The sequence below is a fragment of the Taeniopygia guttata genome, chromosome 4A, assembly GCF_048771995.1.
Source record: "Taeniopygia guttata chromosome 4A, bTaeGut7.mat, whole genome shotgun sequence".
Taxonomy (NCBI): domain Eukaryota; kingdom Metazoa; phylum Chordata; class Aves; order Passeriformes; family Estrildidae; genus Taeniopygia; species Taeniopygia guttata.
In genome coordinates, this window is record NC_133029.1 from 15491861 (window position 1) to 15514800 (window position 22940).

General features: G+C 52.0%; 2 protein-coding genes across 2 annotated transcripts; both read right to left on the minus strand.

The window, feature by feature from the left end:
• Nucleotides 1–323: 323 nt before the first annotated feature.
• GLOD5 (glyoxalase domain containing 5) lies at nt 324–2049 on the minus strand. The gene is made up of 3 exons (XM_041716208.2): nt 1885–2049; nt 1599–1754; nt 324–1412 (listed from the first exon to the last, which is right to left on the minus strand). Exons 1-3 carry the CDS (start codon nt 2047–2049, stop codon nt 1260–1262), a joined length of 474 nt encoding a protein of 157 aa, XP_041572142.2. The 3' UTR covers nt 324–1259.
• A 1623-nt stretch (nt 2050–3672) lies between these two features.
• LOC100220779 (exocyst complex component 1) lies at nt 3673–22597 on the minus strand. The gene is made up of 16 exons (XM_072929334.1): nt 22583–22597; nt 21434–21512; nt 19999–20183; nt 16536–16763; nt 15661–15793; nt 15238–15347; nt 14410–14550; nt 14050–14143; nt 10342–10451; nt 9437–9547; nt 8870–8940; nt 8531–8771; nt 7943–8126; nt 6902–7101; nt 4726–4920; nt 3673–4499 (listed from the first exon to the last, which is right to left on the minus strand). Exons 1-16 carry the CDS (start codon nt 22595–22597, stop codon nt 4344–4346), a joined length of 2253 nt encoding a protein of 750 aa, XP_072785435.1. The 3' UTR covers nt 3673–4343.
• Between the last annotated feature and the right edge of the window lie 343 nt (nt 22598–22940).

Here is a 22940-nt window from a genome sequence, read left to right on the forward strand (position 1 = left end):
CCCGCCGTAGCCGGACACGGCCGGGGGACATCAGCACCCTGGAGAGCAGCCACCTGCTCTCCGCGGGCCCCGGGAACGAGGGGACTCCGCTGCCGGGGATCCCTCCCTGGCATCCCATCCCGGATCTCCATTCGAGGAGATGCCCGTGGCTTTCTCCCATGGCATTCCTGTCTTAGTTCCCACAAACGACTCAATGGAAACCGGCTCATCCCCGCTGAGCATCCAAAGCACTGAATTATCTTGTAACCTTGTCTTTTTTTCGCACCATGAAGAATTTTGGATTTCCCACGAAATTCCAGCAAAGAAAAAATGAGCACGATTCATAGGTTGTTTCAATTTTATAGAGGATTTGCACTGTAGAGGTCAGAAGAGTCCTCCCTCCTTTCCAGCGCTGTTCCCGTGAGGATACCGATGCTACCTCAGTGTGGCCAGCCTCGGAACTGCTCTGCTTGAGAATCCCCAGGTCCTTCATAGTTTTATACTTTTTAGATGACTTTGAAATGGCTTTTTAAATAACTAAGGGAAGAAGAAAACTCAGGACAGTCCCACAAATAACCAGGTGCCATCAGAGTCAGACTCCTCTACATCAGATCGTCCTCAATCCCTGTGTAAATCCAGGTGAACTCCTGGACTTCTGACACTCTGCCCTCCATGTAGACTCCTCATCCCTGCTTTTTCCATTCCTGAGTGACAGAAACCCCACAATTATTGATACAGAGCTGAGGACGAAACTTGGATCTTCAGTTTCAGGAGTGTTTGAGTGTCACACCGAGGCCAAATTCCCAAACCCCAGGAGAGGTATGTGTTTGGACAGCCACAGTTGGATTTAAACCTCTGGCTTGGTGGGAGAGCCACCAGCACCAGGCAGCTTGAGACAAGAAGCAGGAGGATGAGAGGAAGGGAGACAGAAATGTCCAACTGTGGAATTGTGACTCTGGAGAGGAGAGGAGTGACAGGTGAACAGTGTAGCAAAAGGAATAGCAGAAATTAGGGGAAATGTCCCAGCAATTGCAGTACAGCAGCAGCAGGACAGATCTTCCCAGAAGGCCATGAAATCTCCGTGATGGAGATGTATAAAAGCAGGATTCACACCCAGAGCAGAGCAGGCTGCTTTGGGAAAACTCCCAACATCCTTGCAGCCCTACTTTGTGGCTATGATTTGAGGCTTGTCCCAGGTTTACACAATTAAAGCTTAGACCTTTAAATGGGCCAGCCAAACCTGGCCTCTGCAGCCCACCTCCTGCTGGGATGGGCTCTGGTCAGGGCTCCCCTTCAGTGCCTGCAGCCACATCTGTGCAGTACCTGGAAACCTCAACAAGGTTCTCGTCGGGGTCTCGGAAGTAGATGGACGTTATTGGACCCACAGCACCAGTTCTGGCCACGGGACCTTCTTCAATGGCCACGCCACAGGCCTGGAGGACACAGGAGAGCAGGGGTTTGATGGTCACGTCGTCACTGTGCCCTCCTCCCCCAGCCTTGACAGCATGAACTGCTGGATGAGACAACCCTGACATTCCCCAGGAAAGCGTCAATTAGAGGCTCTGGATTTGTGTCTCCTGGGGTGACACTGCCCTGGGGACACTCTGGGCCTGCCTCACATGCAAATGCTCCAGCAGCTGCTCCAGGGGCACCGCTGTGATCAGGCAAAAATCCACAGAGCCAGGCATGGGACGCCAAGCCTTGGGCTCAAACTCCTGCCCAGCCTCGTGCAGGTTGAACTTCTGCTGGCCAAAACGCAAAGCTTTGCGATTCCCCTGTTCCCAGAGGAAAAGGCCAGAGTAAGGGAGGCTTCCCGGGCTGGACATCTTCAGCACTCACCCCCCCCCGGGCATCCTGGACACCCTGGGGGCCTGGTGGGGTCTTGCTAACTCAGGTGAGGGCTACCTTGAAAGTCACCACCTCCATGCCCAGGACTTTGGAATAAAAGGCCACAGTGTCCTCAATGCTCTTCACAGTCAGCACAAGGTGGTCCAGGCACTGGATGAAACACGAGGGTGGGCTTGTGCCCTCTTCCTTCCAAGCCATGCTCTCAGGGCTGGGAACTGGCATGGAAAACGAGAGGATATGGAGGTTAGGAGCATCCAGCTATGCAGGGAAATGGAAAAGAGTCCAGGGAGCTGAGTGGGGATCGCCCAGGTTTTCCTCTGTCCTGCAGGTGGCAGAAGTACAGAAGCAATAAATCCTCCTCCCTCGGACGAACCTCGGACTCTGGTCTGCACCTGGTGGCACTCGAGCCTGTCAGAGCCTCTGGCTGGGCCAGGCGTGGGGGACCAGCTGAGTGACATCGCTGAGGGCTGGTGTCACCAGGATGCCAAGCTCCCAACACACAAACCCCGTGTGCACCAAGGAAGGGACCACGTGTGTGATCCTTCCTCCAGCCCCCTCTGGGTCCTCCCAGGTGTGGGCACTCATCCAGGTGGAGCCAAGCCAGAGAGTGGAGACAAACTGGGGTCTGGCACAGCAGCAGGAAACATCTGGGGACGTTTCTTGTCATTTGTCTTTAAGCTGCCAGATGTCACCACCAGGCAGAGGTGAGGCCAGGGCCTCAGGGTGATGCAGCACTAGGGTGTGGGGACTCACCAGGCTGGGGTCACAGAGGTTCCTGGTGGCTTAGGTTGGGCTCAGATCCTCTGGCACTGCCCTTGGCTTTTGGGGACATGGGTTAGGGTGTTGGCAGGTCAGGAGGGATGGTTGGACTCAATGATCTCAGAGGGCTTTAGCAGCCTAAATGGTTCCATGATTCTGCATGGGAAGTGGTTGGTGAGGAGAGATCCCACAGCCCTGCTGGCACAGGAGCAGGGTCAGCATAAAGCCAGGTGCAGTTTCACTGAGATATCTGCTCACTGCAGCCAGAGGAGCCCGTTTGGAGCAAGATCCCATTATCCCATTCCATGGCACTGGGCATGGCTGTGCCCAGTGACTGCACCAGTGATGGGGGAGCCATCAGCAGACCCAGAGGGATCCCTGCCCCTCTTTGCTGGTGTTTGGTGCTCAACAACCTCAGAGCCACCTGGCCCAACCCTTCTGCAAACCCATTCACCACGGGCATCCCCTCGGGTGCTCCCAAATTGCAGCACCTTTATGTCCCACCTACAGCCCCAACTCCTCCCCTCCCCACCCAGGTGAGCCCCTGAGCCAAAAACTGAAAGGAAACGGGGCTGCAAAATCCCTGTTACCTGCAGAGGGACGAGGAGCTGGGAAGGCAGTGCTGGATGATTTCCTATGACCATCCTCTTCCTGCTGGGAGCAGCCACGTCACGGGACAAAGGGAGGCAATGATGAGATTGGAAACAGGAGCTCTAAACTTTGCTCCCTGCAGAGGTGGACCTTGACCCAAAGGCCAGCCGCTTGAAAAATCCCAGAGAAACAGTCTGGAGTTTTCCCTTTACAAGGGAAAGCTGGGTTTATGTGTTGGCTTAACGTTCCCAGTGAAGAAGCCAAGATATCCCTGGAGAAGAGGGGCTGTCCAAGCAGACACAGCAGCCTCCCACCTCCCTGGCAATGCACAGGGAATCTTGCCTCCAAGATTATTTTCTAACATGCAAAATAAATAAAATAATCTTTGTCCTGTGAGGCAAGTATCAAGAAGTTCAAACTCTTCAGTTGTTTAGGAAGACGTTTCTGATGGACAACATGTGAGCCCCATGATCATCCCAAGAAACAGAGACAACATTTAAAGAATGACAATATATTGGTGAGTTGCTGTAGGAAGATTCCTAAAAATGGGTTACAAGCAAGAAATTCCCTGCAGGATTGGTTTGGATCTCTAGAACTGCACATTTCTCCACTTCAGTTAAGGTGTGAGTAAATCTGAGCTAAAAGCAATAAATCAATTAATATTTACAGCTCTGGACTTCCATCTGCTGGACAACTTTCAATGGAGAGCTGTGGAGCAGAGGCGCCTGTTGGGACACCTGGATGTGGAAATACCTCACACTCAGAGTGTCTCCATGTGGTTTGACCCTCTAGTTTAACACAGGCTCACTGAAATTCGAGCACAGAAAAGGAGAAAGTCCCTGGAGAGAAGACATTTTTCCATTGTGAATGTTCTGCAGAGGAGTTGCAGCACCAGTGCTCACTTAGGGGGAAATCTGAGACTTGAAGTATTGTTTCCTGGTGGCAAAATGATTTCCTGGGGCAGGGAAGTTGTGGTTTGGGTCTGAAAACTCCACTTCCCCAAGAGAGATTTAGTTCAGGACCAACAAGTCAGAGGGACTTTGGGATTAAGTTCAGGGTAAGAACCCAAATATCCAACTTGGGAATGGTTTTGTGTTCAGCTCCTCAGGAACATGGCTGCAGACAAGGATTCCTGAGCTGCTCCGGACATCCAGAGCAGGATTTCCCTACATGTTGGACATGGTGATGGAGTTGAAGTAGCTCAGCAAGTCCTCCATGGTGAAGTCCAGGGCAATCCCTGCTCCTGCATAGCAGCGTTGGATGAGATCCTCAAACTCTCGGTATTGCCGGATGAATCCCTGTTCCATGGCCTGCCACACCACCTGGAAAAGCAGAACCCCTGCTCCACAGACTGCCACACCACCTGGAAAAGCAGAACCCCTGCTCCATGGCCTGCCACACCACCTGGAAAAGCAGAACCCCTGCTCCATGGCCTGCCACACCACCTGGAAAAGCAAACTTCAGCTCCTTCCGCTGCCCCTGCAGCCACACAGGCAGTGCAGTCCTGAATCCCAGCCATCCCAGTCACACCCATCCCATTCCAGTTACCGGCAGAAGATTTTCCTCTGGGGACAGATGTTTGTGGATTGTCCTGTAGAGGGTCTCCAGGGCTCTTTTGACTTCCTTGCCAGGATATTTTTCGATGACCTTCCGGAGTTCCTGCTTGCTGTAGGCCAGCTGGAAGCTGACCTCCTCTTCCTTCACCCCCTGAGCCAGGCGGGCTTTGACCCCCTCAAAGAAATGCTGGGAAGGGAAGGAGACATTCCCTGGAGAGCCATCCCGAGGTGGATTCCTGCACCAGGGCTGACACCTGAGTGCTGCCTTCAATTCCTATGTCTAATTCAGTTGAAATGAAGAATTTAAGAATGTTTAATTAAATGTTGGAGATTTTTATCCTCCAGGAAAGCAGAACTTAGGGAATTTCATGGTTCTCTCCCCTCCCTACTCAACAAGCAGCATCCCTAAGGGTTGCAGACCCATGGAGCAATGGGACTGCTGGAAAATCCCTCCATTCCTTGGTGCTCCCCCCAGTTTTCTCGTCACAGAGGGTCTGGAGCCAGAGGTGGGGAAGGGGGATCCCAAAACCTGTAGAAGTGTAAAGCAAACCCTGAATTTTCTCAATTCTCCTGCCTTCTCTGCCAGAGCTGGACAGGGCATTCCCCATCTGCTGTAAAACAAGGGAATAATCCCTTCCTTCATCTTCCTGTCTCTTCATACAGCCCAAGAATCTGTTTCAGTATTCCAGCTGCAACTTGGCTGTGGAGAAATACCTTAAATCCCAAGGATTTAGAGTTCCTAAATGCATGAACTGTTTCCAACAACCAAGAATCGGCTTCTGCATTGCTTGAGCCTCTTTGCACCTCCACTTGGTGAAAAGAACCTGGGAGAGCTGGAGAAGGCCATGCCAGGATTTCCAGGTGCTCTCACATCCCACTCACTTTGTCATGAGCAAAAAATGGATCCTTTCCCCTGGAAAAGGAAGGATTTGAAGCCATAGCAGAGCACGAGGCACAGAGCTGATTTTCCAGCCAAGCCAACAAATGTTTGACAGCAACAACTGGAAACAAATTGGAAGTAACAGGTCCCATAAATAATTCCAGCTGAGCTCTGTCTGCGAGACATTTTAGGGAGAGGGAGGGAGCAGAAAAGCTGCAGTCTCAGGAAGGAGGGAATGTCTGTTTGAGTTAGCAGAGCCAGATGCCCTTAGCTCAGTTAACAAAGCAGCCACTTGGGAAGCGTTGGATGGATCAGCCCAGGCAGCTGTGAAAAAAGAGCTGGGGTCTGCCAGATGCCGGCACGCAACCGGAGTGGGAATGGGAACAAACTGGGAGCAGACTGGGAACAAACTGGGAACAGACTGGGAACAAGCTCCCCACCAATGCTTTGGAATTCTACCCCCCGTATCTTGGTCCACCATTTGGAAATGGGCACGAGGACAAGGCAGCAGGAAAATGAACAAACCCACACACGGTTTGGATTGTCAGAAGAGGGAGTGGGAAAGGCTTCCCTGGAGGAAAAGCAGGCTGATCACATTGTCTGGATGTAAGGAACTTTCTCCAGTGAGAACAAGCTGGGATGATCGATCAAACCTGCCCAGGGATGTGATAGAGTCCCACCACTGGAGCTTTCAGGATGTGACTGGACAGGGAGCTACAGAATCTCATCCAAGCAGCCTCCCCAGTGAAGTTTGGACTGGGTCATCCTTTGGGATCCTTTCCATCCTGGGATTCTGTAATGCTGCTGAGGTGGGACTGCACAGCCAAACCCAGCAGTGGTCAGGGAAGGGAACACTGGGCATTCCACATCTACTGTAAAACAAGGGAATAATCCCTTCCTTCATCCTCCTGTCTCTTCATACAGCCCAAGAATCTGTTTGGGTACTCCTGCTGCAATTTGGCTGTGGAGAAATACCCTAAATCCTAAGGATTTAGGGTTCCTAAATGTACAGACTGTTTCCAAGAAAAAGGAATGGGCTCCTGCACTATTTACACCCCTTTGCACCTTCCCTTGGTGTCCACGCTCAGACTGGGAGAGCTGGAGAAGGCCATGTCAGGATTTTGGGAATCCCTGAGCAGAATGAAATCCCAATGTTCTCATATTCTGTGACAACAAAGTAACATAATCCCAGACTGGGTTCAGGGCAGGGAGGTTTGAACACCAGTTAATCCAGAGTTTTGGGAAGAGCCCTTGCCCTTGGAGGCCCAGGCCAGGGTCCTGCACTCACCTTGAGCCACTCCAGGGCCTGGCCCACATGCGTGGTGATGTATTTCTCCATGTGCTCCCTGGATCTTTGCTTGGCTTCTCTCTTCTTGCTCTCCAGGCAGGGGATGTTCCTTTGGCACAGGAAGTTGTGGATGTGGTGGAAATTCTCCATCATCACCATATCTGTGTTCACCTTCAGGTTTGCTGAGGAGAGGCTGTTGACTGGAAAGGAAGGAGGGAATCAGGTGTGGAGAGGAGCCCCTGCAGGCTCTCAGCAGGGCTGTGCCTTTGGGATGGCTCATTTAAACCACCTGACTTCACAGGGAGTAATTATAACACAAATCCTGATCCCTGTCCATGATTCCCTGCCTGACCTGCTTCCCTGCAAACATTCCTGGAGCCTGGCAGGCCGTGTCCATGGATTTATCAGTGGGTCTCCCCAGGCTCACCCTCAGGTGGGAGCTGCCCCTCTGCACCACCTCGTGATCAGTGGTCAGCACTGGGAATTCTGCAGCCCCTCAGACCCTCTCCAGGGAGGAAAACAGGATATTTCCACTGACAGGAAGCTGAGGGCTCCACTGGGACAACACAGGGATCTACTGGAAGCTCCCCATCCTGCTCTCCCAACCCCTCTCTCCTTACCAACACCCCTTGGTGGTTTTGGGGGAGTTTTTCTGGCTCCCAAGACCTTGTAAGAGTAATCTGATCCATGAGGAGCCCTGTCTCCACTGGGATGTTGGAACTGGAGCCAAAGCTGAGCCCTTGTGTGTATCAGCCCTGTCACCCCCGGGCCTGTCCTGCTGTGACAGAGCAACTGGAATTTGCCTGGTGCTCCCAGGACCTTGCTCAGGGAAAGGGATTTCAGGTGCAGGCAGTGCTCAGGCACAGGCAGCTCCCACCCTGGAACTCTTGGAACGTGCCTGGTGCTCCCAGGACCTTGCTCGGGGAGAGAGATTTGGGTACCCAGGGACAGGCAGCTCACAGTGCCCTGGTGGCCCGGCTGGTCCCTCCTGCAGCCACAGGGGGACATTTGTTGACCAGAACACCCAGCCTTGACACTCACTGCTGCTGAAGACGCTGCTGGCCAGCCTGAGCTGGGCCTTGTCCAGCTCGCCCCGGTGCCGGGATGTCCGGAGCAGCTCCTCGGAGGAGGCCAGGAACTCCTGGAAGCGGCTGACACAGGGCAGGACTCCCCCTCTCATCCTGCTGGGAGGCCTGGCCTCCTCCATCTCCTTGCACAAGGTCCCCTGGGAATGACACAAAGACGTGGCACCCTTAGATCCAACCTAATCCAGTGGAGCACAGGAAACAAGGCAAGGAAAAGGTTTGGGAAGGCTTCTGCCATTTGCAATGTCTTCCATAATCCAAGGAATGTGATAGTCCTTGTTTGAGGCTGGCATGGAGCTGTGCCATTGGCAGGGGCTGCCCAGGGAGGTTTGGGGTCCCCGTCCCTGGGGGTGTCCAAGGAACACCAGGGTGTGGCACTCAGAGCTCTGGGCTGGGGACAAGCTGGGGGGCAGGCACAGCTTGGGCTCGGTGATCACGGAGGTCTTCTCCAACCTCCATGGTTCTGGGATTCTGTTTGGAAGGTTCTGGAAGAGGTCAAACATCGCTCATGTCTATCAGGCTCCTTCCCACGATGGACACTCACGATGCATTTGTTGAAGTTGCTCTTGGCCAGGAGCAGCACATTCCCCAGGAGGGAGTCGAGGAAGGACGAGGGGGGAGCTGAGGAAGGGCCCCAGGTCCCAAACACGGAGTCACTCAAGGTCACCAGGACCTGCAGGCAGCCCAGCGGGTGAACCGTGTTGCAGACATCCAGAAATGCCCTCAGCTCCGGCTCCAGGCAGCTGAAGATCTCGCTCAGCAGTTGGGTTGTGGCTTCTTCTGGCCTTAAAAACCAAAGCAAATCATGGAAAAGGTCAGGAATTAACTGGGAGGGGACACTTCAGCCCATCAGAGCACCCAGAGTATCCCATCACCCACGTACTGGCTCCGGGTCTTGGTGCGAGGAGGGTCCTCGGGAGGTGCCCTGGGCTCTCCTCCCTTAGTGGCAGATCCCTGAAAAAAGATTAGAGTGTAATCTATCAAAGGAATGGTTTGGGATGGACCCCAAACTCCCTGCCTTGGGCAGGGACACCTCCCGCTGTCCCAGGCTGCTCCCAGCCCCAGTGTCCAGCCTGGCCTTGGGCACTGCCAGGGATCCAGGGGCAGCCACAGCTGCTCTGGGAATTCTATCCTAGCACCTCCCTCCCTCACAGGGAGGAATTCCTTCCCAATATCCCAATATCCCAATATCCCAGCTAAACCCACCAAATGATTTGTCTGCTCTCCCTCAGCCAGGAAAATGAGCTCTGGGTTTATTTCTGCTGCCTCCTGCTGAATGCTTGGAGACCCCTGATTTTCCTGGAGCTGTGGATTAAATTCCATTTAATTCTCCTCTTTAAGCTTCCCCACTGCTGGTTCCTGGAGGATGAGATCTCAGGAGAGCCCAGGTACCCCATGGATGTGCCAGGCTGGGTGACAGGCCTGGAGAGGACACGGTGCTCACCCTCACCTCCAGCACCTGCAGCTCCACAGAGTCGCAGCCCAGCCAGAAGAATTCCTGCAGGAATTGCTGCTCTGAGGTGCAAAGGGGCTGCAGCTCGCTCAACACCTGCTCCAACACCTGCTGAGAAATCACCTTTGGTCTGGAAACCCTCTGGGATTCAATGGGGACACCAGAGCAGGTCTGTGTCCACCTGAGGTGACGTGGGGCAGCACAGGGAGTGCCTCAGGCACTCCAGGGAAGGAGCACAGGGTGGGTGGGACATGGAACACCTCAGGAACCCTCAGCTCCTCACCTGTGGGAATCCAGAGCATCCCTGTGGCTGCCCTGGCAGGTCTGGGACCCTGGCAGGGGTCAGGAACCCCCCTGGACAGAGCCCCCAGAGACACTGTCTGTGATCTCTGTCCATGGAAAAGAGTTCAATCTTACAGGATGAATTACCAGCTCTGAGTGTTTTATATGAGTAATAATTAAGTGAGGCACGGGTGCAAAAGTAAAATTATAGGATTCTAGATTAGGGGTTCAAAGGGGACAAGATGGAGGAAATTGGGTGTGTTTTGTCCTTTTTCTCCTTCTTCATGCCCTCCATGTTTCACTGTGGTGTTGGCATTTTTCTGTTGGTTCAGGCTGGGGACACACTGTCCAACGTAGGTGACAGATATTGGCACGTTATTGTAAATCCAGCACAGGTAGTTTGTGGTATTTAATGTTTGTACCATCCCACTGAGGGCAGAGCCCCACACGCTGCCCTGCAGGACAGAGCTGCGGCAGGGCAGCAGAACATGTTAGAGATAAACAGAATAAACAACCTTGAAACCAGCACAGAGGAATTATGGCTTCTGCTTTGGCAGCGGGGCTAACAGAGACTTTCTACAATCTCAGAATCATCAATACCCACAGATTCCGACACTCACCCTGCCGATGTTCCCCCTGACCGGGGTGTCCTCCTGGCTTTCCCTGCTCCTGGGGAAGCTCCATCGAGGCTGCCTGGTCCCTGTTGGCTTCTCCCAAGTTTCCTGAAGACCTGCACGAGGTGTGGGATGTCAGAAATTTCATCCCCCTGGGATTCTCCAGCTCCTAGAGTCCTGGATATTGAAAGTCTTAAATGTCTCTTTTTATGTCTCAGCCTATGCATGAATTAATCTTTTCCTGTAGCATTCAGATAAATGGGGAATTCAGATGAAGTTCCCATTTTTTCTCTGCCTTTTCACTTGTTTCTCCCTCTTTTTTGTTATTTTTGTTTCATTAAACTGCCTTTTGATTTCACTGATTGAGGTGTTTATCCCTTTGCTGCCTTGTGCTTAGTCCTGACAGTTGGGTTGTGGAAAATCCCACGGGATAAGAGAACAGATTGGCACAAAAATCTGCAAAAATCTCAGGAAAATTGTTTGGTGCTTAATTTTTATTGTAAATTGCCATAAAATATCCAGGGGAAGTGGGAATGGCTTTTTCTCAAAAAATGCCCTTTTAAAATGAAAATCTTTCACCTGGGAATAAGTATATTTCTCCAACATTGATAGTTTTAGCACTGGGGGCTTGGCCTGACTGGAATAGTTGAAAAAATCCTTTTAAAGATGTGCTTAAAAAACATTTTTTCTACTCCCTGAATTGAATCAGTGGGGAAACATCCAGATTATTTCCTAATTATTTCTAAAAATGGGAACCATTCCCCTATTCCAAAGGTTCTGGGGGAGTCAGGTCACCTCTCCATCCATCATAGTATCTCAAATATCCTTATTTGTGGCACTCCTTGAAGGGTTTTCCCTTTGGGAAGGATTTGTGAGCTCCACATTGAGCAGGGATGAGGGATGAGCCAGCCCTGCTCACGACCTCAGCCAGGACTAAATTAAGGAGCTGTTTTCTAGTCTTTTTCTCACCATTACATTATAATTTCACCAGCTGGGAAGTGGAAAAACCAGGAAAAAATAAATCTTCCAACAGCAAATGGGAAAGAATTTAACAAGCCTGTGGAAAATGGAATGGCAAAAAAAAGAAAGGACTTAATTACTGGCCTCTAATTAATTGTAAACAGCTCAAGGTTGCCTTCTAAACTCTCCCATCACATAAAGCAATAAATCAGCAGGTGGTGCCATAAATAAAATCATTTATGAGGGCAGTGAATCAGCCCAAAAAATTTACTGGGATAATCAGGAGAAAGGAAGTGGCCTGGAGACCTGGACTGGGATATTTCCCAGCAGGGATGAGGGATGTTTTGGGGCAGGGATGAGGGGTGTTTTGGGGCAGGGATGAGGGGTGTTTTGGGGCAGGGATGAGGGGTGTTTTGGGGCAGGGATGAGGGGTGTTTCGGGGCGGGGATGAGGGGTGTTTTGGGGCGGGGATGAGGGGTGTTTTGGGGCAGGGATGAGGGATGCTTTGGGGTAGGGATGAGGGAAGTTTGACAATAGGGATGAGGGATGTTTTGGGGCAGGGATGAGGGATGTTTTGGGGCAGGGATGAGGGATGTTTTGGGGCAGGGATGAGGGATGTTTTGGGGCAGGTTTTCTCACAGCCTGGACTCCATCCATGAGCAGGAGAACCTTGGGTGAGGTTCCTGCAGAAGTTCAGCAAAGCCAAAGCTGCCCAGTAAAACATCCCGGGAGCAGCCAGCTCCGCAGGAATATGGCAGGGATGGCCCTTGGTGCCAGCCTCCTGCAGCGGGACACGCGTGCAGCACCCTGGAGAGCCACACGGGGAATTTTGGCCGGTCCTGGAGCTGGGAAGGGGTCACCTTCCCCTGCTCTGCCCCCAGCGCTGCAGGGATGGCACAGAGAGCTCGGCTGGGACACCACCAGCCCCGGGGAAGGTGCCACGACCTCTGTGGGCACCACTTGCTAAAAATTCCCCCTTTTCTCACGTACTGAGAGGTTGTTCCAATGTTGTGCTCCCATCAAGGATGTATTAAACAACCCCAGCCCAGCCTGGGGCTTCCTGTCTGTCCCAGACCTGTCCTCACCCTCTGGAGTGGAGCAGGGACATCCCAGGACAACAAAATTCACTCTGTCCTGCCCGTGGAGCAACCCTAGCTCTGGGCAGACACTTTGGAATGATTTCTACCAGAGCAGGAACACCTTGTAGCCTTCCAAGGGTTTTCTCCTGAGGTTTAATCCCTCCTGGTTTACAGACTCCTGTAGGATTTAAAGATGGATAAAATACTGGAAGAAAATCCCAGTTTAACATTTATGGAAGGGGATGGAGCAGACTGGCTGCCACACGTGCCCTACACCACCTTTTGTTTCATTTAACAACTTTGTTCCCATAAATGGTCCAGTGGTGCCCATCTAGGTGCCATTAGGACTATTTAGGTGAATTTTCCCTGCTTAGTTTTTCACAGACTGCTGAGCAGGTGTTTGTGTCAGCACTCCCCATCCTGCCTCGGTGCCAGGCTTTTGAGGTGCCCTGTTTTCCCGGCGGCTGAGTGACTTTCCCAGGGGAAGTGATGCTGGGCAGGAGGAGCTGGAGGGGATGGTGGGGATGTTTTGGGTGTGAGAAACCCCAAAAGGGAGAGCCACCAACCCCATTCCCTCCCTTCAGCTCCATCCCCTGGCTTGGGATCTAGACATCAGTGATGAAGGAAGTGCAGAGCTGGAAGTGCTGACTCTAATGGACAAAACACACCAGCCTGACCTTCAAACTGGGCCAAACTGGCCTGGAAATTTCCATTACAGCCCTTTGTTTTGCTGAGGGAAAATGCGACTTGTGGGCCATAAAAAAATCTCAGTGGAGACAGATCAGTTTCTCTTTTTATCTTCAGAAACACCTGACTGGAATATTTTGAGTCAGACCCAGCGATTTTGGTGGAAATGAGCACCTTGGGACAACACGGCCTCGCAGTCAGCTCACTGTGAAATCATTGCAGAAATATTGCTGTGAATTCCCTCTGTCTCCTGGGACAGGCTTCCCCCTGCAGGGGAAAGTCTGAGGAATCTTGCTTGAAATAAGGACCAGGCTTTATAGCATCATAAAATCACAGAATGCTTTGGGCTGGGGATGACCAAAAAATCACATTACTCCACCCCTGCCACCAGCAGGGACACCTTCCACTCACTATCCCAGGTTGCTCCAATCCTGTCTGACATGGTCTGGAACACTTCCAGGGATGGGGAAGGGTCTTCTGGAGCCGTCTCCAGGCTGAACAACCCCAGATCCCTCAGTGTGTCCTCATGGGAGAGGAGCTCCAGCCCTTGGAGCAGGTGAAGGCAAGGGAAGAGAAAACCTGGTTGGTTTTTTTAGGAGATAATGGTGGAGTGGGAATTTTTGAGAGCAGAGAGAAGGGAGCTGACAACAGGTTTTGTTTTCCAGGCTTTACTACCTCCCCCTCTCTCTCTCCTGTGGCTCCTTGGAACACCATCCCAGCCACCAGTGCATCATTCCTGAGCCCTGCACAGGGAAGGGAACAAAAGTTCCAGCTCTGAGAAGCAGCTGAACAAAAGTGGGGAATTCATCTCACCAACACTGCCTGGTGTGGAGCAGAGTTGGCTTTTCCCACTCTGCCACCTGCAGACCCAGGAAATAAAGTCCTGGAGTAAGCCTGGGGGAGCCACCTGTGCTGGAGGTGACTGCCACCACCCCTGGGTGCCAAAACCCTGCCCAGCAGCACAGAGGGCAGATTTTGAATCACTCACTTCCTTTTCTTCTTCCTGACAGGGAGATCTTGGCCTGTTCAAAAAGAGCTTTGATTTCCCGCTCGTAGAGTCTGCCAAGGTTCTGGGAATAGACCTGGAATGGGGAGAAAAGGCCAGACAAGAGCAAAATGTTCAGATTTGGTCATTTCAGACCTTTCACTTCGACACAGCTGTGCCACCCCCCAGCTTCCTGCCGGGCACAGAGCTCCAGGTTGGCTGGACATTCCCAGAAGGACAAAACTTGGAAGCTCAGGTGCCTCACAGCTTTGGTGAGAGCCAGGTCCCACCAGGAGCTCCCCAGCTGGAGCTGCCTGTCCCCAGGGAATGGTTTGCAGTGCTTGTGGGGAATTTCAGCCATACCTTGAGGAGGTCCCAGAACAGAGCAGGGCTGGTGTTCCTCAGCCAGGCCATCAGGGGGGTGTAGGGCAGCAGCTCCTCGTGGTGGGGTCCATGGCTTGGGACAGCCATGGGATGACCACGAGCAGGGGCCGGGGAATTGCCCTAAAAGGAGAGAAAAGACAGAAAAAAATCACAAAAAACAGCCTGGAAAATCTGCTGGGACACTGCACCTGCAGACTTGTGCAGGTGGGATTGGAGTGGGGCAGGTTTGGAGTAGATCCAGATGGAAAAGTTTTCTCAGGGCTGTGCCTAGCCCAGGTTTGCAAATTTCCATGGATGGAACTCCCACAGCTCCTTCCAAGTTCCCTTCTCAGAACCACTGCTCAAAACCAAACACTAAGGATGTAAGGAAGGATTTGGGAATTGCTCCTTTCCACAGAAGGAAATCTCTGGGATTGCTGCCCACAGGGGTCTTGTCCATCAAATCTTTTAAACTGCCAGATCATTAATGGAAGGTGTTAATGAAAGGATCATGGGACTGGGGTTTAGCCTGGGGTTTTAGCTTACAAAGAGATCAACAACCCCCAAAATAAAATAAGAAAACCTAAGTGAAAAATCTCCAGACCTAAGGACCTCAGGAATATCACCAGAGGGCTTTTGGGAGCATGGATTTCTACATTCCCAGAAAATTAACCTGAGGACTGAGGCACAATGGCAAGGGGAAGATGTCTTTGAAGAGACAATTTGGGAAAATCCTGTCCCAGCAGAATCTCCTGCACCACTGGCCCAACTTCCCCAGAATATTCCAATTTCCCGGGATTTCAGGCTGCCATGAAGAGTGGAGCCCACCTGCAGCTCGAAGATGTTGGTGATGTGGTGGATGAAGGAACTCTCAAAGTTCTGCTTGAGGGTTTCAAACAGGATCAGCTGCTCAGCCACTGCCTGCAGCTTCCGGTAACCTTGGGGGGAAAAATGGATATTTTGGGATTTGAGGGGATCCGGGGGAGTTGCAGACCCACATCCCTTAGAAAACTGGGAACTCAGACAGAAGTTTGAGATAAATCCACTCAAAAGCTGACGAAGGGGCAAAAGCTTTCCTGTGGTACCAAGGAAATACAGACAAGGAGTGGAAAATAAAATCAAAAAACCAAAAATAATCCATGAGTCTGATCTCAGCCAAGGAGACACACACAGTCCCACCACAAGGAAAACTTGGGATTTTCTGCCAGGATCAAGTCTCTGCACACTTCCAGGGATCCAAAAACTACTCACTGGGATGGATGGGAAGGTCCATGCAGGAGGACAGAGCCTGTGCTGCAGCCGTGCAGGCTCTGATGGCTGCGGGGCTGGACAGATCCGCCCGGCTCAGGGCAGCGCGGTGCTCCTGGCTCAGCTGCAGCTGGCTCTGCAACAAAGCCAGAGAGGGCAGCTGCACACACAGCCAGCCCTCATCCTTCCCTTCCCTTCCCTTCCCTTCCCTTCCCTTCCCTTCCCTTCCCTTCCCTTCCCTTCCCTTCCCTTCCCTTCCCTTCCCTTCCCTTCCCTTCCCTTCCCTTCCCTTCCCTTCCCTTCCCTTCCCTTCCCTTCCCTTCCCTTCCCTTCCCTTCCCTTCCCTTCCCTTCCCTTCCCTTCCCTTCCCTTCCCTTCCCTTCCCTTCCCTTCCCTTCCCTTCCCTTCCCACTGGGAATGCTGCTGGCTGGAACAGCTGAGGGCTGCCCTCAGCAGCAGCTGCTGTGTCTGTCAGGAAATCCATGGAAGTCCCCATGAAAACAAATGTTCTGCACAGGAGCAGCTGCAGTGGTGGCCAAGGTAGGCCGGGTGTTGCAAACTAATTAATTAGTTCATTAATTGCTGGTTTAGTATTACCAGGCCATTATTATTGGCTATTAAATCACTAATCAGCTTTGTCATTCCTAATCCTGCCCTGGAAAAGGACTTTCAGAGACCCCTCTGGGCCATGGTGAGGGTCCTGAATATCCCAGCTCTTCTCTGTCCATCCTAACCCCACATCTCCATCCCCCATTTCCCAGCCAGAGAAGCTCCATAGCCCTTGCAGACAATCAGAGCTTTCAGTGTTTAAAATTCCCTGGAGGTTTTTCCCAGCAGATTCACCAGCTGAAGATTAATGTCCTTGCAAAGCCACGCACCGTGAGGAACAGGATCTCATCCATCAGCCTCGTCCTGTTGGAAGCGAGACGGTGCAGCAGGGAGCTCTCCCGGTGGATGTGCTCCATCTGCTGCCTCACACCCTCCAGCAGCTCATCACAGACCCGCAGGGTCTCCTCCACCCTGCCCACCTCGGCCAGGGCCTCGTCAAGGGCGCTCATCAGCTGGGCCAACTGCTGCTCCGAGGAGATGATGGCCCGGAGGTTGGCCTGTGGGAAGCAGGAGCAGAGGGATTCAGAGCTTGGCAGGGGATGTGTCACCATCCCGGGGTCAAATGTCCTGTCTGTCACCCTGTCCTGGCTTGTAAGATAAGCATGTATTCTATTTGCCATCTGTTGGAGGTGGGGCAGTTTTCTTATCTCTTCCAAGAACAATGTCTCCCTCCGGGGAGAGATCTTCTGTTAATGGGCCATTGAACGACTCACTGCATGACTGGTGAAGTTCCATCATCCCATTGTGAGATGCTCCACCCAGAGGGACGAGCCAAGCAGCCCTACCTGCAAAAAAATCAGCATTTTTTGGGACATCAGGGCAGCCCTTCGCTGGATTCCCAGAGAAGCACCTCTCTTCTCTGCTGAATTCCCAGAGGAAGACCAGGCCCAACTCCTCCATCACCAGACCTTCAGAGAAAACTCCACCCTTCTACAGATCCCCTCTCCAGCAGCATTTCATCTGCCCCTCCAGGAGGAGCAGCCACCATTTAACTGGACTATTACCAACACCCTGACTCCTCAGGGTGTCAGGTTTCTGACTCCATCACTAGTTTCACTTGTACTAATTACATTTTATTATTATTATTATTTTCATTTAGTTTTTCTCCTAGTAAAGAACTGTTATTCCCATTCCCATATCTTTGCCTGAGAGCTTGTTTTTTTTTTTTTTAATTGTGGTAATTCGGAGGGAGGGGGTTTACCTTTTCCATTTCACAGGAGGCTTTTGCCTTCCTTCACAGACTCCTGTCTTTTCAAACCAAGACACACCCTCCTGAGGCACAGCAGGGGCTGTGTCGCTGTAGCCTGCAGGATGTTGGTGGAAGTGCCACTGTCCTGCTTTGGCCAAGTGCCACCTGCATGTCCCCAGGGCCAGGGCACACAAAACCCTGCCCTGGGCAAGGTGTCCCCTCAGAGCACTTCCAGCTGCCCCAGCAAGCAAATTCCTGTGGAGTGTCCAGGAATATCTGGCCATGAGAAGAAAAGTCTCTGTTGGTCCAGAGAGGCCACCAAACCCTGCTGGTTCTGTGCCCTGGGAATGTGTCGCTGCAGGGAGTGTCCAGCCCTCACCCTCACAGGAGGTGGAGTCCCCTGAGGACCTGAGTGCCCATCCCACAAGAGAATCCCAGAATGATTTGGGTTAGGAAGGGACCTTAAAGCTCTTCCCATTCCACCCCATGGGCAGGGACAACTCCCACTGTCCCAGGCTGCTCCCAGCCCCAGTGTCCAGCCTGGCCTTGGGCACTGCCAGGGATCCAGGGGCAGCCACAGCTGCTCTGGGCACCTGTGCCAGGGCCTGCTCACCCTCACAGGGAACAATTCCCAATTCCCAATGTCCCATCCACCCCTGCCCTCTGGCAGTGGGAGCCATTCCCTGTGTCCTGTCTCTCCATCCCCTGCCCCCAGTCCCTCTCCAGCTCTCCTGGAGCCCCTCAGGCCCTGGCAGTGGCTTTGAGGTCCCCTCTCCAGATGGACACCCCCAGGTCTCCCAGGCTCTCTAACTATGCACTCTCATCTCCAAAAGCACCAGCCATGCTCCAAATTCTGCTTCCCTGCCACACCCAGTGACTCCATCCCATCCCACCAGCTCTGCCCAGAGCTTCCTATTTATTAATTGTTCTCTAATTAGAGCCAGCAGCCTCCCCCATGCCTGTCTCTGCCCCTCCTTCAGGCTGTCACCACAGGGAGCATCCCTGGTGACACTGATGGGACAGTGCTGCTGGAAGGGGCTCTCCAGAGGCTCCAGGAACAGGAATATCATCCAGCTACAGCACAGAGCTGCTGGGAGCTGCCTGCAGTTCCACATATGTTGGGATCTTTTAATTCTGGAGGAATATCAATGTCCAAATCAGAGCCTTTGGCCTCCCGGTGTCCCGGCCGTGCCGTCCTTCTCTTTGGAGAAATCAACTTTTCCTTGCTGCCAGTGCAGGGATTTCTGTGATTCCCAGAACAGCTGGGTAAGAGGAGGGTGATTAATATGGGGGAGAAAGCCAAGGTGCTATCACTGGGGTGTGGGGAAAACATTTAAATGGATGCATGTGCTGGTCTAACTTGTTGGAATTAATAACATTTAATATTGGAGATTAAGGTTCGGAAATGGAAATGCTCATTAATTAATTTGTATTAGAGGGAAGTCACATTTATTCATTAGAGGGCATTAAAATAATGTATTCAACGGTGCCTTTCATCTCAAAAAACTTAATAAAGATGTATTTGTTGCTCTCCCAGGGTGTTTTACAGCTGGGAACAGTCACAAAGTGCCTGAATTCCTTGCCAGGAGCTGGCAGGAACAAACCTCAGGAGTTTGGGCTTCCAGATTAACTTCCAATTGTAATAAATCATATATGGGAATACAGCAAACTCTGCAGCTAAAGGAGGTTCAATTTAGGGTTTGTAGTTTCTTGTATGGTTTAGGATATTTCCTTTGGCTTATTCCCCCCACCCCCACCCCTTTTTCCTTGGCTACCAACCATAAAAACCCATGTATTTTAGCAGAAGATAAATGCTCAGAGCAACTTCCCTTGGTTTTTTGTTCCAGCACTTAAAGGAGAAATTTCCTCTGCAGAAATGCAATAAATCACAGCAACACAAAAGTCATGGAATGGGTGGGTTTGGAAAGAAGCTTAAAGCCCATCCAGTTCCATCCACCCAGTGATGGGAGCCAGGGATACTGAAGGATCCTTTCCAGAGGACCCATGAGCTCCTCGGTTTCATTTCCTCCCTTTCCCTTCCAAATCTATGGAAAACCACAGAATCCTGGAACGGTTTGGGATGGAAGGGACCTTAAAGCCGATTTTGTTCCACCACCTCCCACTGTCCCAGGCTGCTCCAAGCCCCATCCAACCTGGCCTTGGGCAATTCCAGGGATCCAGGGACAGCCCCAGCTTCTCTGGGCACCCTGTGCCAGGGTCTCCCCATCCTCACAGGGAATTCTGGAAATATCCAGTGCCTTTCCCACTGGCTCTTCTTACTGGTTTATATTTTTCTTTTCAATATCCTTCCAGCTCTGTTTCGTTCCCCCCCCCCCCTCACCCTTTTCACTCCCCCTGGATCCTGCTTTTCCTTCTGTAGGGACCCCTTTTGTCCCTTGCCTATCCTCAGCCAGCCCCAGAGCACTCCACAGTCAGACCCTTCCTATTCCCATTCCTCCTGGAATTTCTCTCAGAGCGCAGGGAAGAGCTGCTGATTCCCAGGGACTCAGCCCCTCCTTCCAGGCACCTCCGTGGCCCCGTACCTCCTCCAGCCCCTGCAGCTCCTGGCCCAGGTGCTCTGCAAAGGCCACGGAGTGGCTCAGCAGGGGCTTGTGCTCCTCCAGCAGCGCCAGCATGGCCGCGGCCTCCTCTGGGGTCACCTCCTGGAATGCGCTCAGCCCCTCCTGCAGCTCGGCCTCCTGCCCGTGCTCCTGGGGCTGCTGCATCCCTGTGGGGGTGGGCATGGTGGGCAGAGCCTTTTGGTGAGGTCACTTCAGCAGCCCTGCTCAAATTGGGGGTGAATCCCAACAGGTGGAATGAGACCACGGAATGGGGCAAAGAAAGATGGGTGTGGGATAAAGGGTCACCTTTGCAAGAGGGACAAAACAGACATGAGGGTTGGGTTGGGTTGGTTTGGGTTGAGTTGGTCTGCGTTGGTATGGGTTGGGTTGGGTTGGGTTAATCTGGGTTGGGTTGGGTTAGGTTGGGTTGGTCTGGGTTGGGTTGGGTTGGGTTGGGTTGGGTTGGGTTGAGTTGGGTTGGTCTGGGTTGGGTTGAGTTGGGTTGGTCTGGGTTGGGTTGGTTGGTCTGGGTTGGGTTGGGTTGGTCTGGGTTGGGTTAGGTTGGGTTGGGTTGGGTTGAGTTGGGTTGGTCTGGGTTGGGTTGAGTTGGGTTAGGTTGGGTTGGGTTGGGTTGGGATTTTCCTGGCTCATGTGTCCAGGATTTTGTGCTGAGCCATCCCAATGTGTCACACAAAGCTGGGACAAATTCCAGAGGTGAAGAAACTCCTCAATTTAAATTGGGAACGTCTCTGATTGAAATTAGACATGAGGAAGAAGGGTTTGATAATGAGGGTGGGGATGCCCTGGCACCCATTCCCATGGAAACTTGGCAGTGCCCAAGGCCAGGCTGGACACTGGGGCTGGGAGCAGCCTGGGACAGTGGGAGCTGTCCCTGTCCATGGTCCTTAAGGCCTCTTCCAACCCAAACCCGTGTTTTTCTATGAAATGGACTGAAAGTTGTCTGCTGTAGAGTTAAATATACATACAAATAATGCATATATAAAATACATTTTGTATTCACAGATGTATTTATTTCTTGATGAGGGGATGTCACCAGGCTCCTGCCCTGGTGTTACCAACCCTCACCTCCCCAAACCATAGAGTTCTGGAAATGAGATAAATTGTTTTTATTCCCAGCCTGGCTCCGTGTACCCATGGATAAATCGATGGCTGTGCCACCAGACACCAAACCCAACTCCTGCTGCTCCCCTCTCCAGATACCACCTCACCCTGTCCCACCACCCTCATTCACTGCCTGAATCTATTCACCTTTCACTGATGGGGACACTGTGAAAAGCTCAGAGTGCTCCAAGTGTGACAAGGCCATTAATTCATTAATTAATTCATTAATTACCTTCCACTGCACCCGAGGGGACGTTCACACAGGGAACAACGCTGGTTCAGCTTCCACAAGCACTGAGGAAGATTTTCTTCTCCAAGCTGCTGGAGGTCCACTTGTAAAACTTCTCCGAGTGAAGCTCAAAGTCCAGGCTGGCCTATACCTAATACCACAGGTAATTAACACATCAATTAACGCGGTTCAACCAGTCCTGGTCAAGCACTGCTCATTTAATTCCACATTATAGAACCCCTTCACCTTTTCCTGCTGTTTTGGGGGATGAGTGATGAGTTTTGACAGTGGCTAGTAGCAGATGTTTGGGATCTAAAGCAAGCCTGGAGTTCTGGTGCCTCCAGAATTCCCTGGCAGCTTCCAGAATCCCATGATCCAGCAGCTCCCTGAGCTGGAGGTTGGATGCACAGCCCTGTGTTTAACAGCCCTTGAAGGAGCTGCTGTCCCTGCTCTCCTCTGGTGGTTTTCAGGATAATTCAGAGCATTGGCACTTCCAGCACCCTGCAGGAATGAGCTGGAAGTGCTGAGTGGGAAAGGGTGAGCAGCTGGAGGTAAAAATTTGGGATAAATCCAGCACCCACCCCACCCCCACTGCAGATATTCCCTCTGCAATCCCCATCCCACTGAAATCTCAAAGCTCTCTTCACACCAGACTGGAAATAGCCAGAGAAACCCCAGGAAGTCTTCCACGGGTTCAGCCCTGGAATCCCTCTGGAAGCAGTGTGGATAATCTGGATAACCCAGCATCCCGTGTCTGGCAAGGGAAGGAAAATGGACAGGGAGGAAACACTCTTGGCATTTCCCATGTTGTTTCCATCCATACAAATGTTTCCATCTCCCTGTTCCCAAGGGATGATGTCTACTGGAGGGCATCTCCAGCCACAGGAGGTGCAGTTTTGCCACTAAACTTCATGTAAATGCAAAGAACAATGGAGGCTGCTGAACTTGGAATAGCCCACAGCTGGAAATTCCTTCCTGTACCATCCCAGATCTGCAGCACTGCCTGACCCTCCTGGAGAATTTCTAATTAGGGGTACTAATCACCATCACAGCCGTGGGGAGCTGATTGGGGTCACTGCAGTCCTCAAACGTGTTCACTCCTGGCCAGGTTGCTCCAAAATACCTTCAAGTGACACTTCCACACGGGTGCCAGCCCCTGAGATGACACAGAATTTCATGAGAAGCTATTAAAGCAAGGAGGCATTAATTAATCACCTCATGAATATTCATGATGTTTTGGTCAAGGCAGCTGGAGCTTTAGCAGGGCCAGACCTGCTGGGTCAGCATTTGCTGGTGCCAAGAAAACCCTGGTTTGAATTCCAGCTGCTGAGGGGGTCCCATTTGAGGGATGAGAAGAATAATTCTGGCTGGCAGGGAGACAGGAATGAGTGAGGAAGAGGCTCCAGGCAGGATGAGGGGAAGGGACAATCAGAGAATCCAGGAATTTTTTGGGATGGAAGGGACCTTAAAGCCCATTTTGTTCCAACACTTTCCACTATCCAGGGTCTGTCCAGCCCAGCTTTGGGCACTGCCAGGGATCCGGGGCAGCCACAGCTGCTCTGGGCACCTTGTG